General features: G+C 40.8%; 1 protein-coding gene and 1 long non-coding RNA gene across 2 annotated transcripts in view; both read left to right on the top strand.

Moving 5' to 3' along the window:
* LOC113643844 (mucin-6-like) overlaps positions 1–18042 on the top strand; it is a 193561-nt gene that overhangs the window by 21189 nt on the left and 154330 nt on the right. The window contains exon 4 of the mRNA XM_047803533.1: positions 12535–12612. Coding sequence (XP_047659489.1) covers positions 12535–12612 — 78 coding nt within the window. The remainder of the gene's footprint in view (positions 1–12534; positions 12613–18042) is intronic.
* LOC125139457 lies at positions 12749–15489 on the top strand. The gene is made up of 3 exons (XR_007138508.1): positions 12749–14966; positions 15348–15379; positions 15465–15489. It is a non-coding gene; the product is annotated as an uncharacterized LOC125139457 (long non-coding RNA).

Below are 18042 nucleotides of genomic sequence, written 5' to 3'. Positions count from 1 at the left end.
TCATCACCGGTGTTACAGCGTGCACACCAAGGAACCCCGTCTGTAAGTGTTGCTGGGTTTGATGTTAGTAGGCATATTGCGTTAGTTCTTATGTTTAGGGAAAGTGAGGTGGACACATATTTCTCTGATTTTGAGTGCATTGCCGCCACTCTGCAGTGGCCTAGAAACATTTGGACGTTACTATTGCAGTGCAAGTTTGTGGGAAAAGCTCAAGAAGTGTGTTCTGCGTTATCATTAGAACAAAGTATGGATTATGAAACTGTGAAATCATCTGTCTCGAGGGCGTATGAACTTGTTCCGGAAGCCTATCGCCAGAGATTTCGTAAACAGGCCAAAACCGCCAGCCAAACGTACGTTGAGTTTGCGCGTGAGAAATCTGCTTTGTTTGATAAGTGGTGCGCTGCAAACAAGGTTGTTACTTTAGAGCAGTTAAAATAATTGATTCTGTTGGAAGAATTTAAGTCGTGTCTTTCTGATAAAATGGTGGTTTATCTGAATGAACAAAAAGTCTCTTCGCTGGCTGATGCTGCTGTTTTGGCAGATGAGTTTGTGCTTACTCATCGAACCGTATTTTCTTCTCTGCGGCGTGATGTTTCTGAGAGGGTCTCGGTGAATACTCCTAAGAATGCTAGTGAGTTACGTGAATGTTTTTATTGTCGTGAGTCTGGACATCTCATTGCTGCTTGTCCGGTGTTAACACCCAAAAACCGACGGAAAGTACACAGCAGTCCGAAAAGTGTTGCTTTAGCACATACTCCGCCGCAACACTCTGACAGTTTACTTTCACTTAACTCAGTTGATTCTACATTCGAACCTTTAATTATAGATGGTATGGTCTCTCTTTCTGACACTGGATTGGATTTTAAGTCGGTGCACATTTTGAGAGACACTGGAGCCACTCAGTCCTTTATTTTGGAGGGTGTTCTCCCGTTATCGGACCAATCTAGTTGTGGTACAGATGTTCTGGTTCAGGGTATTGAACTTGGGGTAGTGAAGGCACCTTTGCATAACATTTATCTTCGATCCGATGTCGTGGCTGGATTTGTTAAAGTTGCAGTTCGATCGCAGTTGCCAGTTAAGGGGGTTTCATTTATTTTGGGCAACGATTTAGCGGGTGGGAAGGTTTTTTGTTGGCCTGTGGTAACTGACAACCCAACTTTGAATGACCGTGATGAGCTGTCACGTGAATTTCCCTCTGTTTTTACTTCGTGCGTGGTGACGCGTGCCCAGGCCCGAAAAATGAAGGATGCTGATGATCTTTCAGACTCATTTATGTGTAGTACAAATCCTCTGTGTGAGAGCATTCCCAAGAGTGATATGATCCGCAGTTCTGACACTGACCTAGACATTAAAGTTATTTCTGTACTGAAGGAGGAATGTGATAAGCTTGGTGTTGGACGTTCACAACTGGTGGAAGCCCAGCAATCAGACCCTTCACTCTCTCCGTGTATTGCTGCAGTTGTGGAAAAGTCAAACTTGGCTAACTATTCAACAGCTTATTTCTTTGATGGTGATGTGTTAATGCGTAAATGGGCACCTCCAAACTCGGATCATGATTGGAGGTCAGTCTTTCAAGTGGTGGTTCCCAAGCCGTATAGAACCCAAGTTTTAAGTGTCGCCCATGACCATGATCTCTCTGGCCACTTAGGGGTGAGAAAGACCTATAGTCGTGTGTTAAAGCATTTCTTTTGGCCTGCCATGAAGTCCGATGTCAGCAGTTATTGTCGTTCGTGTCATGTTTGTCAAGTAGCGGGGAAACCTAATCAGGTTATTCTCCCTGCACCTCTTCAGCCTATACCTTTAATGGGTGAGCCTTTTGAAAGAATTTTGATAGACTGTGTGGGCCCCCTTCCTAGAACCAAGTCTGGAAATACCTACTTGCTAACTATGATGTGTGCTGCTTCTAGGTACCCTGAAGCCATACCTTTGCATAGCATAAAGTCTAGAGCCATCATTAAGAGCCTTGTTAAGTTTTTTACCACCTTTGGGTTACCGAAATACATCCAGTCAGAGCAAGGTTCAAATTTTACTTCCACGCTTTTTAGAAAGGTTATGACGCAACTGCACATTCACCACCAGGTATCTAGTGCATACCATCCTGAATCTCAAGGTGCCTTAGAAAGGTTCCATCAGACCTTAAAGTCTATGCTTTGGACCTACTGTTACAGTCAGGGAAAGGACTGGGATGAAGGGATTCCCTTATTGTTATTTGCCATTCGTGATGCAGTGCAAGAGTCACTTGGGTTCAGCCCAGCTGAACTAGTCTTTGGTCATACTGTTCGTGGTCCTTTAAAATTTTTACAGGAAGAGTTTTTGTCTCAGAGCTCTAGGAAATCTCCAGTCAAGAGCGTTGTAGAGTATGTTAGTGCCCTTCGTGAGTGTCTTCATGCAGCTTGTGAATTAGCCAAACACTCGCTGGCTACAACACAGTCCCGTAAGAAAATGCGATTTGATAAAGACACAGTGGAGCGTACATTCCAAGTAGGGGATGAGGTTTTGGTTTTATTGCCATTACCAGGTTCAGCTCTCCACACTAGGTTTTCTGGGCCCTATGTTATTGAGTCTAAGTTGAGTGACATCGACTATGTTGTAAAGACTCCTGATCGGAGAAGGAAGTCTCGTGTTTGCCATGTTAATATGCTTAAGCCGTATGTTTCTCGATCTACCCCTGATGTTGGTTCGGCAAGTCCAGAAGAGGTTTCTGTAGCGGTTGTCTCTATGGGAGTACCACCATCTGATTATTCTCCTGAAATGGATGGGCTCTTCCTAGGTAGTGCTTGTTTTCCAGGTGCTCATTTGAAAAATTCAGAATGGTTGTGTAATATGCAGGTCAAACTTGCTCATTTGTCACCACCGGCCCGAAGAGACGTGATTAGTCTTATTCAACAATTTCCATCACTTTTTTCTGACATTCCTTCATGTACCACTGTTCTTAAACATGACATTGATGTTGGTGATAATGCCCCTGTTAAACAACATGCATACAGAGTTAATCCCACAAAGCATGCCATGATGAAAGCAGAAACTGATTATTTGATGGAAAATGGTCTTGCTGTGCCTAGCTGTAGTCCCTGGTGTTCACCCTGCATACTAGTTCCCAAACCTGATCGAAGCTTTCGATTTTGCACTGATTATAGAACGGTTAATGCTCTAACTAAAGCAGATGCTTTTCCCCTACCCAGGATGGAGGATTGTGTTGATCGGATAGGTAGTGCTAAGTTTGTAACGAAGTTGGATCTTCTGAAGAGTTATTGGCAGGTTCCACTAACCCCACGTGCATCAGAAATTTCTGCGTTTAGTATACCAGATAGGTTCCTCCAATATACGGTTATGGCTTTTGGTCTAAAAAATGCTCCTGCTACATTTCAGTGTCTTATGTCTCAGGTCCTAGGTAATGTAGACAACTGTGAGGTCTACCTTGATGACGTGGTTGTGTTTTCAGACACATGGAGCAGCCATGTTGGCACCCTTAGTAAAGTGTTTGCTAACCTTCAAGCTGCCTCCCTTACACTCAACCTGGCAAAATGTGAATTTGGTCAAGCTACGGTGACCTACCTGGGTAAACAAGTCGGGCAAGGTGTGGTTCGCCCTGTGGAGGCTAAGGTTGAGTCTGTTGCCTCTTTTCCTGCCCCCAAGACTAAACGGAAGCTTAGGCGATTTTTGGGAATGGCTGGGTATTATAGGAGTTTTTGTAAAAACTTCTCGGATGTTGTATTGCCTCTTACAAATCTCCTCTGTGGTTCAATCCCCTTTGTGTGGTCTTCTAGCTGCCAAGCCGCCTTTGAATCGGTAAAATTACTGTTATGTAATGCTCCTGTTCTTTCAGCACCTGATTTCAAGAAACCTTTTAAACTTGAAGTAGACGCAAGTGGTACTGGTGCTGTCTTAATACAAGAGGACATTCATGGCATAGATCACCCTGTCAGTTTCTTCTCACGCAAGTTCAACCGCTACCAACTAAACTATAGCACTATTGAGAAGGAAGCCCTTGCCCTTTTGCTTGCGCTTCAATACTTTGAAGTTTACATTGGGTCATGCCCTGATCCCGTTATGGTTTTTATAGACCACAATCCCCTAGTGTTTTTAAGTCGTATGTCAAACAAAAACCAACGACTTATGCGATGGTCTTTAGTTTTGCAAAGTTTTAACTTGGAGATTCGGCATAAGAAGGGTTCTGAGAATGTGGTGGCTGATTTGTTATCATGAGGCCATAATGGAAGTTGAACCTGACGTTCACTTTTAAGGGAGGGGGTGTTACACCTTTATGTTTTGAATTTTGCTTATTATTTTTGTGACTGTCACTGGTGTCTTTCGGTGTCTGGTTCTTGTTTCAGCACCTCCAATTACGTCACATGTCTGCCTGCATGCCATTGGACGATCATCACATGACACGCTATGCCCCGCCTCTTCGTCGTGCTATTGGCTGGCTGCGAATTTCAGGTGGACATTTAAACCACATCGGCGAAAGTGAAAGGCGGGAGAGATAGAGAGAAAAAGCCGGTTTTTGAATGGTTGTATGCTGTGGCTTGCGTGCCGTACTACCCCATTGTGCAAAGCAAAGTGTATTGTCGAAATTGTGGGTTGATTTAGTCATTTTGTGTTTTCTGCCTCGTTGTATGAGTGTCCTGTTGTATGTGTTTTTCATGTAGATTTTGTAAATATGGTTATATGTGGACCTTGTAAATACACACTATTCGGTTGTTTGTAGGAAGTCGGTGCCAGTTTTGTTATTCGGTTTATTATTGTTTTTGGCGAGATAGGGAGAGAGGGAAGGACATGTACTTTCTTTTCTTTTCTTTGGATTAGGTTAAGGGAGTTGTACTTGTTGAGTTAGAGGGAGTTTTATTTATTATTTTGGCCTTTCCGACTTCTGAAGCTGTCACCACCTAAATAAAATAAATACAAGAAGGAAACTGACATGCCACGTTCTGTTATTTTTCTTTTTTCTTTTCTATTTTTGTGCTGAGTTTCATTTTTACATGTATGTTACGGTCTGACCTAGACCCGGTCGTAACAGCAGTGACAGTGACACCTGGAGGGGCGTGATTGGGAGGAACGGCCCCCCCGACCTGAACCCGAGTGGTGTTTTGTTATTGCACTTCTGTGCTAGTCACAGTTTGTCCATAACGAACACCATGTTCAAGCATAAGGGTGTCCATCAGTACACATGGCACCAGGACACCCTAGGTCGGAAGTCGATGATCGACTTTGTGGTTGTTTCATCTGACCTCCGGCCGTATGTCTTGGACACTCGGGTAAAGAGAGGGGCGGAGCTGTCAACTGATCACCACCTGGTGGTGAGTTGGATCCGATGGCGGGGGAGGAAGTTGGACAGACTTGGCAGACCCAAACGTACTGTGAGGGTCTGCTGGGAACGTTTGACAGAGTCTCCGGTAAGAGAGATCTTCAACTCCCACCTCCGGTAGAGCTTCAATCAGATCCCGAGGGAGGTTGGAGACATTGAGTCCGAGTGGACCATGTTCTCCACCTCCATTGTCGACACAGGGAGTGGGAATCTGCTGACTTCGACTGGGGACATCCTCGGATGGTGGAAGGAGTACTTCGAGGATCTCCTCAACCCCACCGACATGTCTTCCACTGAGGAAGCAGAGGGCGGGGGCTCAGTTGTGGACTCGTCGATTCCCCAAGCTGAGGTCACTGAGGTAGTTGAGAAGCTCCTCAGTGGCAAGGCACCGGGGGTAGATGAGATCTGCCCTGAGTACCTCAAGTCTCTGGATGTTGTGGGGCTGTCTTGGTTGATACGCCTCTGCAACATCGCATGGAGGTTGGGGACAGTGCCTCTGGACTGGCAGACTGGAGTGGTGGTCCCTCTGTTTAAGAAGGGGGACCGGAGGGTGTGTTCCAACTATAGCTCAGGACTACAATGCAAAGAAGACCTCAAATATGTTCAGCAACTATAGGTTGGATCACACTCCTCAGCCTCCCCGGAAAAGTCTATGCCAGGGTACTGGAGAGGAGAATTTGGCCGATAGTCGAACCTCGGATTCAGGAGGAACAATGCGGGTTTCGTCCCGGTCGTGGAACACTGGACCATCTCTATACCCTCGCCAGGTTGCTGGAGGGTTCGTGGGAGTTTGCCCAACCAGTTCACATGTGTTTTGGGGATTTGGAGAAGGCTTTCGACTGTGTCCCTCGTGGTGACCTGTGGGGGGTGCTCTGGGAGTATGGGGTCCAGGGCCCTCTGTTAAGGGCTGTCCGGTCCCTATATGACCGGAGAAGGAGTTTGGTTCGCATTGCCGGCAGTAAGTCAGACTTATTCCCGGTGCATGTTGGACTCCAGCAGGGCTGCCCTTTGTCACCGGTCCTGTTCATTACTTATATGGACAGGATTTCTAGGCGCAGTATGGGGCCGGAGGGGGTCCGGTTTGGGGACCACAGGATTTCGTCTCTGCTTTTTGCAGATGATGTTGTCCTGTTGGCTTCCTCAAATCAGGACCTTCAGCGTGCACTGGGACGGTTTGCAGCCGAGTGTGAAGCGGCGGGGATGAGAATCAGCACCTCCAAGTCCGAGGCCAAGGTTCTCAGTCGGAAAAGGGTGGCTTGCCCCCTTCAGGTTGGTAGAGCGCTCCTGCCTCAAGTGGAGGAGTTTAAGTATCTCGTTTACAAGTGAGGAAAGGATGGAGCGGGAGATCGACTGGCGGATTGGTGTATCTTCTGCAGTGATGCGGTCGATATACCAATCTGTTGTGGTGAAGAAAGAGCTGAGCCACAAGGCGAAGCTCTCTATTTACCGGTCGATCTACGTTCCTACCCTCACCTATGGTCATGAGCTTTGGGTCATGACCGAAAGGACGAGATCCCGGATACAGGCGGCCGAAATGTGTTTCCTCCGCAGGGTGGCTGGGCGCTCCCTTAGAGATAGGGTGAGAAGCTCGGTCACTCGGGAGGAGCTCAGAGTAGAGCCGCTGCTCCTCCACATCGAGAGGAGTCAGCTGAGGTGGCTCGGGCATCTGTTTCGGATGCCTCCTGGACACCTCCCTGGGGAGGTGTTCCGGGCATGTCCAACCGGGAGGAGGCCCTGGGGAAGACCTAGGACACGCTAGAGGGACCATGTCTCTCGGCTGGCCTGGGAACGCCTCGGTATTCCCCCGGAAGAGCTGAAGGAAGTGTCTGGGGAGAGGGAAGTCTGGGCATCTCTGCTTAGACTGCTGCCCCCGCGACCCGGCCCCAGACAAGCGGTAGAAGAAGAAGAAAGAAGAAGAAGAAGAAGAACTATTAGCACTTTGTTAAGCTCTTAAGAAATCATCTTCATCTTCCTTTCTTCTTGTTCTGTACCAGTCCAACTGGGTGCTTCGACTGATGGTTCTCAGATGGTTCACTGATCTACTGGACTAGCAGGAGCATGTGTTATTAATAAAGACTGTAAAGCACTTCAGTCAGTTGAACTGATTAAAAGCATCTGATAGATGATGTAAATATAAATGTAAATATAAGACACTATATAAGAGCCACACTGTAAACATGAGCTGTTGCAGTTCATTCATTACTGAATCTCTGCAACAAAAGCAGTTAATAGTTTTCCTATTTAAGTGTAGCACATTAATATAATGACACATTAGTATTGTACAGGTTTAATTATTGATATTGATATCATAATATCATATAATAAAACTACAGTATGACATCTCTGCTATAAATCAGTCAGATGACATGGAGTTAACATACATATCTAACACACATGATTATTTTACTAACAACAACTTCACATACTCTATAATAAAAGTAATCAAGACAGGTGATTGACAGATAAATCACTCTGTATCATTTGTCTCCTGTGTTGCAGAACGAGAAGCAGTTTCAAATTCAGAACAGTGTGAAATCAAGGTGTCCTTGAGGCTCTGAGTCGGATATGCTGCAGGATCTGAGGGATCTGCTGGAGGATCTGAGGGATCTGCTGATGTCTCAGTAATGGTACTAACACTGCATGGGTCTAGATGATAAGTGTTGTGAGAATGGTAGGTAAAATGGATGATGAAGGAAATGAATGGTTAACTTCATTCTCATTGGATGAACCTTTTTAATGCTGTCCAACTTCAAAACCCTGCTCTCATATTCCCATACAAAAGAAAAGTGAGATTAAGGCTAAGAGAAGAAGAGAGAAAAAAAGGAAAAGAATAGAAAAAGCAGCAGAAGAAATAAAACACCAGTTAAATAAAATAAAGGATATGAAGCTTGAAGAAATCAATGGATGAAAAAGAATCAGACTCTGTACCGAGAGAGAAATGAAGTATGGATAAAGATCAAGAGTATTAAAGTGATTAAATTTTCTTTATTTCTTTATGTAATTTTTCTTTCTTTGCTTTCACAACATGTATGTAATAATATTGCTTGTGTGTTAAAAGATAAGATGTGCTGAGTATGTTATATGAAGGCTCTCTTGAAATAAAACGCCAACCCTCAGTGCTCATAGGACACCGCTGACAGTAACCCGTAAAGGGAAACCACAACGCGTGTAGGGGAAGGATTTAGTTAGTGAGATGATATTGCAAGCTGGTGCTTTTTGACAGGAATGTATACCTTAAAGAATACAACTGGTCGCTGACCATAGGGTCACCGACTTTGAGAGAGAGGAATGGTGGAGGATGTTGGTTTAAAGTCAGTATGAATGCCGTATTGGTGAAAGGCTTGGAAATGTATAAAAGCTTGTCTTGAAGTACATTGTGTGTATTCTAATGTAGACAGCCTCAGTGCACGTTACACTCTGTGTGCATCACAGAACAAACGCAAGCTTACACTTGGAGAGTGTTTCTTGGTTTGTTATAATCTTTTCATTTTAATTACTTTTACTTATTCTAATACTGTCTGATTATTTGAAGAAGATTCGTGCGAATTAGGACACATTCCTTAGTGGGATTGTGGAAGGGTTTCCTATCTGCAATCCGAAAACACGTGTCACTAAGGGACACATATGTCAGTATAAATTACTCCATGAGTATCAAATACAGGTCCAAGTTGTAATCAGCTGTTTGCTGTGAAATTCGTATCATCAGCAAAAGAGGAGGGGGAGATGATGAAGACAAGAAAAATACCCTGCAACCTTTTATCATTATATTGGATTTAGATTTATATTATCTCAAACTCATGTTACAGTCTTACCACTATAGAATAGAAAGATATGAAATGGCATTTGAGTATTTACATTACATTTGCATACACATGCAGGATAAGCAAAGTGTTTAACATGAAATTAAATAAATAAATAAATAAATAAACCATCCTCAATAAACCTATTATATTTGGTTGTTTTATATAATTGGATGTGTTGATGTACAAAAAAAAAATAAATCAGAAAGAGGGCCGGGGGGGTCACGGTGGCTTAGTGCTTAGCACGTTCGCCTCACACGTCAAGGGTCGGGGTTCAATTCCCGCCTCCGCCTTGTGTGTGTGTGGAGTTTGCATGTTCTCCCCGTGCCTCAAAACTCCGGTTTGCTCCCCTGGTCCAAAGACATGCATGGTAGGTTGATTGGCATCTCTGGAAAAGTGACTGTAGCATGAGAGTGTGTGTGCCCTGTGATGGGTTGGCACTCCGTCCAGGGTGTATCCTGCCTTGATGCAATGATGACGCCTGAGATAGGCACAGGCTCCCCGTGACCCGAGGTGGTTCGGATAAGGGGTAGAAAATGAGTGAGAGTGAGTGACTGAGTGAGTGAGTGAGTGAGGAAGGGGGCAAAAACTTTTTCACACCACAGTATATAAGGTTGCATGACAAACTCTTACTTAATTCTTCCTCTTTCTGCATCTCATTAAGAAGGTGTATATTCTTCCTTGGAGACTGCAGTGTTCACCAGGATCTGTTCCAGTTTCCCAGTTCTACCAGTAAGGGTTCTTGTGAGCTGTATGTCAAACACTTTACAACATTAATTAGCATATTAGTAGATGTACTAACCCTGGAGTACATCTAGTTGCAGACTAGTATTTTTTTACAAACTATTATATAGTCAACCTCTCTACAGACTGAGAGGAAAAACAAAGATGTGACATCACAGTTACGTTGCAGTACACAACTCCACTGGTCATTAGTTTAGTATCAGAAACATGTTTTCTGTTCTTTTGTTTCTGTTACATTGACAGCAGATGTTGTAACAACGACACTCAACACTTCACACAGACTTCCTGAGTGGTTTTCTCTCAACAGCTCAAAAGTGGAAGTGGACATGATGTTGCTTTCTACTAACGCCACACAAAAAGACGCCCAGTCACAGAGACAAGGACAGTGCTGGAGTGTCGTATAACTAATATTTTATTATTTATTATTTTCTGAGTCTGGATTTAGAATGAAGATCCTCCTCATCTTCACCTTCTTCCTGACTCCAGGTAAGTAAAAGCACTTCACATTAATCTTCATTGTAAGTGTAACATTAAAGAATTGGACATTTAGCACAGACCTTGTATTCATGGGCTCCTGTGTTTAATGTAGTGAAGTTCAGGGCTGCTGAGACTTTGTGTTTAGCTTCAAAAGCACACAGAGGAGCTTCACTTCACTTAGTACATGAAGAAAAGTACATGTTTAAGTGACCACATGACCACGACACAAGTGAACATGATCTCTGTTTATTTACAGTGTAAAACTGAAGAGTTGTTCTAACATTAGTCCTTAACTACATGTCACATGTTTAAAGATCAGGGCTGATGTTTTATCAGAGCGGTCGACCTGCAACCTCATCTCTCTTCTTCCTGTTAATCAACACAAAATGTGGGTTTAATATCTTTATCAAGTAAAGCAGATATCAGATGTCTGACAAGTTTGATTTAGATTATTAGGATGAGAGTTTGGTGTTTATAACACGTGTATTATACGTGTAATAATACCTTTATATGATATTCTAACACACACGTATCTCTTGTGTACCTTCCTCTTCTCTTACACTGATGCACCATCTTCCTGGATCATATTTCATTCCACTGTATATTATTCTCCAGCTGGTACTGATGATGTAACTACAGTAACTGGATACAGAGGAAGATCAGTACAGATTAAATGTCCCTATAAATCTGGATATGAAGATTACAACAAGTATCTCTGCAGAGGTGAATGTCCCTATGGGGGGAATAAAGACATTCCTGTTCAATCTGGATCTCGTGCTAAAGACCCCAGATTTTCTCTGTATGATGACAAAACAGCCCGAGTCTTCACCGTCACCATCACTGATCTGAGACCTGAGGATGGAAACACTTACTGGTGTGCGATAGAGCGGACATTGCCTTTGTCTGATATTTACACAAAGATTCTCCTGCAGGTTAAAACAGGTGAGTGTTAGACAGAGAATAAATAAATCTCACACATTATTTCACTGATTATTAAATATTGTTATTGAGGCAGATTATGTGCAGTGTGTCCCAAACATCTCCATACAGAGAGGAAACTAACACTTTAGTATTATTTATTCTAATGTCTTTTACTCACTCACACACACACACACACACACACACACACACACACACACACACACACACACACACACTCACACACACACACACACACACACACACACACACACACACACACACACACACACACACACACACACACACACACACACACACACACACACTAATTCACTCATACTCTTACAATCTCTCACACAAACACACACACACACACACACACACACACACACACACACACACACACACACACACACACACTCACTGGCACACTCTCTCTCAAACAAACACACACACTCACACATTCACTCACTCTTACACACATACATACGCACTCAATCTCACTCTCTCACACACACAAATACACACACCCTCACACATCTGCATGTACCGATGCACTTCATACACACAAACACACACTCACTCTCACTCTCTCTCTCACACACACATATACACACATATTCACACAAACGCACACACACACACATATTCACACACACAAACACACACAGACTCTCTTTCTCTCTCACACTCACATTCATTCAGACTCACTCACACACTCACTCTTACACTCTCTCTCACACACACACACACACACGCACACACATTCACTCACTCTCACTCACACTCACACTTACAATCTCTCACATACACACACACATGCATGCACAAACACACATTCACACACACGCACTCACACTCTCTCTCTTAGACACACACACTAACTCACATTCATTCACATTCACTCAGTCTTACACTCTCTCTCACACACACACTCTCTCTCGCTCTCAATCTCACACACACACATGCACACACATGCACACACATTCACTCACTCTCACTCACAGTCACTCTTACAATCTCCCACACACACACACACACACACACACACACACACACACACACACACACACACACACACACACACCCTTTAAGAAAGCCTGATGTGTAAATGTCACATGTTCATTATGGTAGAGAGATGAATCTGTGTGAAATGGCAATGTTTTGTAAATAAAGTTAAATGTATTAAAGGTCTTCATTTCCACTTTTGTGATGTTCTGTACAATAGACCTGATTTAATAAGGGTGTAAACTCAGAGTGATATATGGACTGTTTCCTTTTTTCCAGTTGATCCCACCATCAGTTCTGTCTCACACACCACACACTTCACTCCAACCCATGGGGACACGACACATTCAGTAACAGGTATAAACTTTTTTACCTGACTTCTTCTTCACATTTCTCTGACATCATTAAGTCTGTCTCTTTTTTTTATTTCAGATAAGTTACTAACTTATACTACCCACAAAACCCTCATCACTCCCCCATCTCAGGGTATGTAGAATATCTACCATGTTATTTTAAACCTGCTGCTCTGCCCTGTGCTTTAACAACTGACAGGAAGTAACTGTAGACCCATTACCATGTTTTCATTTCCTTTTAACCATCAACATCACAGCACCTTCTAATGATGAACATGTAACAGAATACACACATTACAGACAGAGTACACACATTACAGACAGAATACACACACATTACAGACAGAACACACACATTACTGACAGAATACACACATTACAGGCAGAATACACACATTACAGACAGAATACACACATTACAGACAGAATACACACACATTACAGACAGAACACACACATTACTGACAGAATACACACATTACAGACAGAATACACACATTACAGACAGAAAACTCAATTTAGGCCAAACAATTCATGGCAGTTACATAGGCTAAATAAATAAATAAATAAATAAATAAATAAATAAATAAATAAATAAATAAATAAATAGTGAAATCCTGAAGAAAAAAATAGTAAGTTCACTACATTTCCATGTAGAGTTTAATATATACAGTCATGTGACCAGAATTAGGACCCCTTCAAAGCATGTTTTTTTTAAATAGTTAAATATATTTGCATTTAAATATTATTTTAACAGTTTTGAAAAAAAAATCAAGTAATAAAATTAAACAAATAAAACCAAAGAAAAGTCTTTTTTTTTAATTATCTATGAAACATAAAATAAAAATCTAATTTGTGAATAAACAGTAAGGACACCCCCACATGTATTTGTACTTAAAATAAATAAAATGACCTACTGGTGTATCACATCAGATGTAAATTATTAGGACTTTGTTACAGAGCATTTTGAAGACTTTTGTCTCATTTAAACCTCAGATATTTCGTTTGATTTGCTCTTAATTGTTGAAGTGAGAGGTTTCACCATGGTGAGATCCAAAGAGCTCTCTGAGGCCTTCAGAGCAAAGATGTTTATAATGTTTGTTGATGTTTATGAGTCTGGTAAGAGATATAAAAAGATTTCAAAAGAATTTATAATCAGACATTCCACCGTCCGGAAATCATTTACAAGTGGAAAACATTTAAAACACCTGCCATCATGGACAAGTCAGGACGTCCAAGTACATTCAACCTGAGACCAGACTGCAAGATGATTAAAGAGGTCTCCAAAAAACCCTACAATATCATCACAGGACCTACAGCAAGCTTGTGCTCCAGTTGATGTCAAAGTGCATGAATCTACAATCAGTAAGAGACTGAACCACTTTAAATATCATTGGAGGTCTGAAGGAGAAAACTTTTACTGTTTAAAAAAATCATGAGGACAAGACTGAAGTTTGAGAAAGAACAGAGAGAAAGGACAAGACTTCTGTAATAATGTGCTGTAGACAGATGAGTCTTAACCTGAATTATTACACACCATAACAGAGGGGATGTTTAGTGTAAACCAAATACAGCAATTCAGGAAAAAAAAAACTACATATAAACTGTGAAACATGGAGGATGAAGTGTTCTGGTTTAGAGATGCTGTGCTGCAGCAGGACCTGGTCAGATCACCATCATATAACCTACTATGAATTCTACATTGTATCAGAAGGTGCTTGAAGAACATATGAAACCATCTGTGAAAAATGTTAAGCGAAGCAAAACTGATTTTTGTTGTTTACATGCAATTACATCATTTCATCTACAGGTAAAAATTAAAACTAGATCAGAAATTGACATGTTGACATTTCCTTTTAAAGAACTGGGTATTTAATGATGTGTCCAAATTTTTTCACATGACTGTATATTAGGTTGTGAGGAGGAGTTCAATTAGGTGAAATTAACATAATCAGTGTGATGACATGAGCAGAGAAAGACCAAGGAGTCAGCACTGGAAGATATTCAGCAAGAGTTTTTTTTCTTAAACAAAGAAAGTGTGGTTTAACTTACTCAGTTTAAAAAGGATTAAAATTGCTGTTGATTTTAATTTTTTTAGCCCAATTCAAAATTTGCTTTTGTCTTTTCGTGAACAAATTGTGGCCTGGACTGAAGAATTTAATTTTGAGCTTAATATTGAGAAACAGAAGAAATAGCTTACCTGGATGACAGAGTGAGTCGATTATGGACTTTTCTTCACAAACATTTAGTGGATCATTTTTTTACCCCTAGTCACGACTGTCGTGCCTGTTGCTCTAGTGCTGCTTCTCATTGGCCTTTTATCAGCTGGAGTGATACGGTGTAAAAAAAAGACCCAAGGTACTGCAAGCAAACAAGCACATTTTAATTTATATTCACACAACATGTTAAAGTGTTAATGTTTTTTATTTTCAAACCAGTGCAGGAACAACCAATGCAGCCAAAGTTACATGAATGAACTTCCTCATACCTATTTACATGAGAAAGTATGAAAAAGATGTGAGAGATATCACTGAACCCACAAAACAACCGATCAAAAGTCACACAAATTATAAAAAGCAGTACAGCAATTATTCAAAGATGCGTAGTGTAGATAAGATATTCATTAACACATGGAAATATACAGTAGTTCCTCCACACTATGGATGTGAAATGAATGGATTGTGATTTTGTTCATTGTCTTTTGAAAATGTGATTTAAAGCAGTCTCTTCTCTCTTCAGGCTCTGGAACAATGACACAATATTCCAGACAGGTACAGGCCAGTGATTTGTTTCAGATGTTACTTTCACAAACAATTTACTTACAAACATTTTAATGGTTTTTATTTTCCATTTCAGACAAATGAAGATTATGAAAATGATCAAAATTTATTTCCTGTTCAAACAAGAGAAAATGTCAGTTTACCTGAATCTGTCTACATAGGTTTAGACCCAACCACCAGCCAATCAGACTCAGTCTACCAGACTCTGTCAAGTACTAATAACCAATCAGATTCAGTCTACCAGACTCTGTCAAGTACTAATAACCAATCAGATTCAGTCTACCAGACTCTGTCAAGTACTAATAACCAATCAGATTCAGTCTACCAGACTCTGTCAAGTACTAATAACCAATCAGATTCAGTCTACCAGACTCTGTCAAGTACTAATAACCAATCAGATTCAGTCTACCAGAATCTGTCCCATATCAATAAACATTAAGATTCTGGATACTTCTGTTCGCCTACCAAGTGGACTGGTTTGAGCTGTCAAACTGATTAATGTAAACCCATTGTTTGTTTCAACCTGCAATTTTGTGTTTATTTTTCCTGTAAATTTACTCTTTTGTGCTTCGGATCTTTTCAATAGTTTTTTTTTTTTTTTATGTAGGACAAATCACACACTCTTTGCATTGTATGTTTGCTATTCGATCTCTCAAGGTAGCTGTTCACGTGAATTACGAGAGTTTCTCTTTGAAGAAATTCAGCTCATGTCTGGCTTTATTTTTAAACCTGGCACTTGATTCCCGTGGCTCAGGCCATGGCTCATCATGGGGCTCAAAGTTGGCAGAGTATGAGAAAGGGAATCCTCTTTCTCTTTCCCTCTCCTGTGACTCCAAAGGTCACATTTTGGACTTGGAAGCTTCTTTCACAATTTCTTCCAAGCAAAACAAAAACCGAATGTTGTCTTTTGAACAGTTTTAAAGAAATTTTCATCCCCAAATCAGATTTAATGCGTATTTGTAAGTTGAACTTTGTAGAATTAAATTTTAATCATTTCATATTTCCCTCCAACTACTTTAATGTCAATCAGTACAGGCTCTAAACAGGATCTATGAAGCACTTAGCATGTATGATTCAACATCTTTAGATCTACTCAAAAATAATTTTCAAAGGACAACTAGTACAAAATAATTCAGGGAATTTTTTAAATCAACCATTTGCCTTAGACATGCTGCAATACAATTTGGACTAAAGTCAGACTTTTTAAGATTAAAGCTGACCGATCCCACATGTTAGATGACAGCAGTCTCCCTCAGCTCTGCTGCATATGTTCTGGACATGACACATGTTCTAGACCTTCTCTGTGCTTTTTGGAGAGATGGTATAGAGTCATCCCAATTCATTGTATTGTTTAGTGTGGCCAAAAAATGCAAAATTAAGAGAATAAAAAAGGAAAATTAAGATACTGGTCTTCTGTTCTCTTCTGTCTAGTAGACTAAGACTGATTAAATGGCATTCAGTCACTGGAAAAGGAAGTCATGTACCATCTTATGTTGGAGAAAAATAGATGTACAGTAAGAGGATCTACTGGGGCATTCGATACGGTTCTTACGGTTTGTTGAGGAAATGAAAGCAGGCAATATGGTATTGTAAAGGGGGTGGGGAATATTATTCAAACACATGTGTTGGTATGAATTGAAAATAAATTAAAATAAAAAAATATATAAAAAAATAAACAATGGATATTGTTTATAAAAACAATTTTACACAAATATTAAAAATATAGAGTAAATATGAGGAAGAAACCCTTAGAGGAATCAGACTCAAAAGGGAACTCATGCTCATTTGGGTGACACCAGAGAGTGTGATCATATATAATGTCCTTTCAAAGACTGTATATAGTCAAGTAGAATTTTGGAATCAAAAGCTATGGAGCAACTTATAGGTCAGCATAATTTCTTAGCTCATTATTGATATAAGAATAATTCCTTCCTGCCGAAACGTTCAAAGACCTCAATTCAATTACATTTTCTTTGTGTATCACTTTTAACAATGGACATTGTCTCAAAGCAGCTTTACATTAGCTTTACAATAATTAAAAAAATATTGATTTATTTTAAAGTAAATTAATATCTACCCAGTTCACTGCCAAGTCATTTTTAGCCAGAAATATTGCTGTGTTGCCAGGTGCTATATATATGTATATATATATATATATATACATATATATATATATATATATATACATATATATATATATAACCTGAGACTGTGTATTCAGTGTGTGTGTGTGTGTGTGTGTGTGTGTGTGTGTGTGTGTGTGTCAGTGGTATTATAGTTTATTACTAATTATCATCCTGTCCCCGTGTATTTATTGCCCCTACATCACTTTATGAAACTGTATTTTTTAACAACCATTTAGTCAGCTAAGTTTATTGATCACGAATATATAATGTATCATGTGCTGATGGTGTGAGTTGCCATGCTGGTCATGTTGGTATGAAGTCATAAGATAAACTCTGGGATGAAGAGACCCTCCTGACTCTCTGAGTAGGAATTCTGAGTTGAGTTGCCAGTTTTCTTTGTTTTTCCTCTGAGTTCTGAGCTTTAGTCAAACACAGCATGACGTCCTGATTGGCACACAGTGATCCTGGAATAGACTCCTGACTCACTGTGACTCTGACCAGGATGAAGCACATGTATATGTACAGCTA

This window comes from Tachysurus fulvidraco, chromosome 18, assembly GCF_022655615.1.
Source record: "Tachysurus fulvidraco isolate hzauxx_2018 chromosome 18, HZAU_PFXX_2.0, whole genome shotgun sequence".
Classification (NCBI taxonomy): Eukaryota; Metazoa; Chordata; class Actinopteri; order Siluriformes; family Bagridae; genus Tachysurus; species Tachysurus fulvidraco.
The sequence above is the reverse complement of the archived record's forward strand: the minus strand, read 5'-3'. Positions and strand labels throughout refer to the sequence as shown.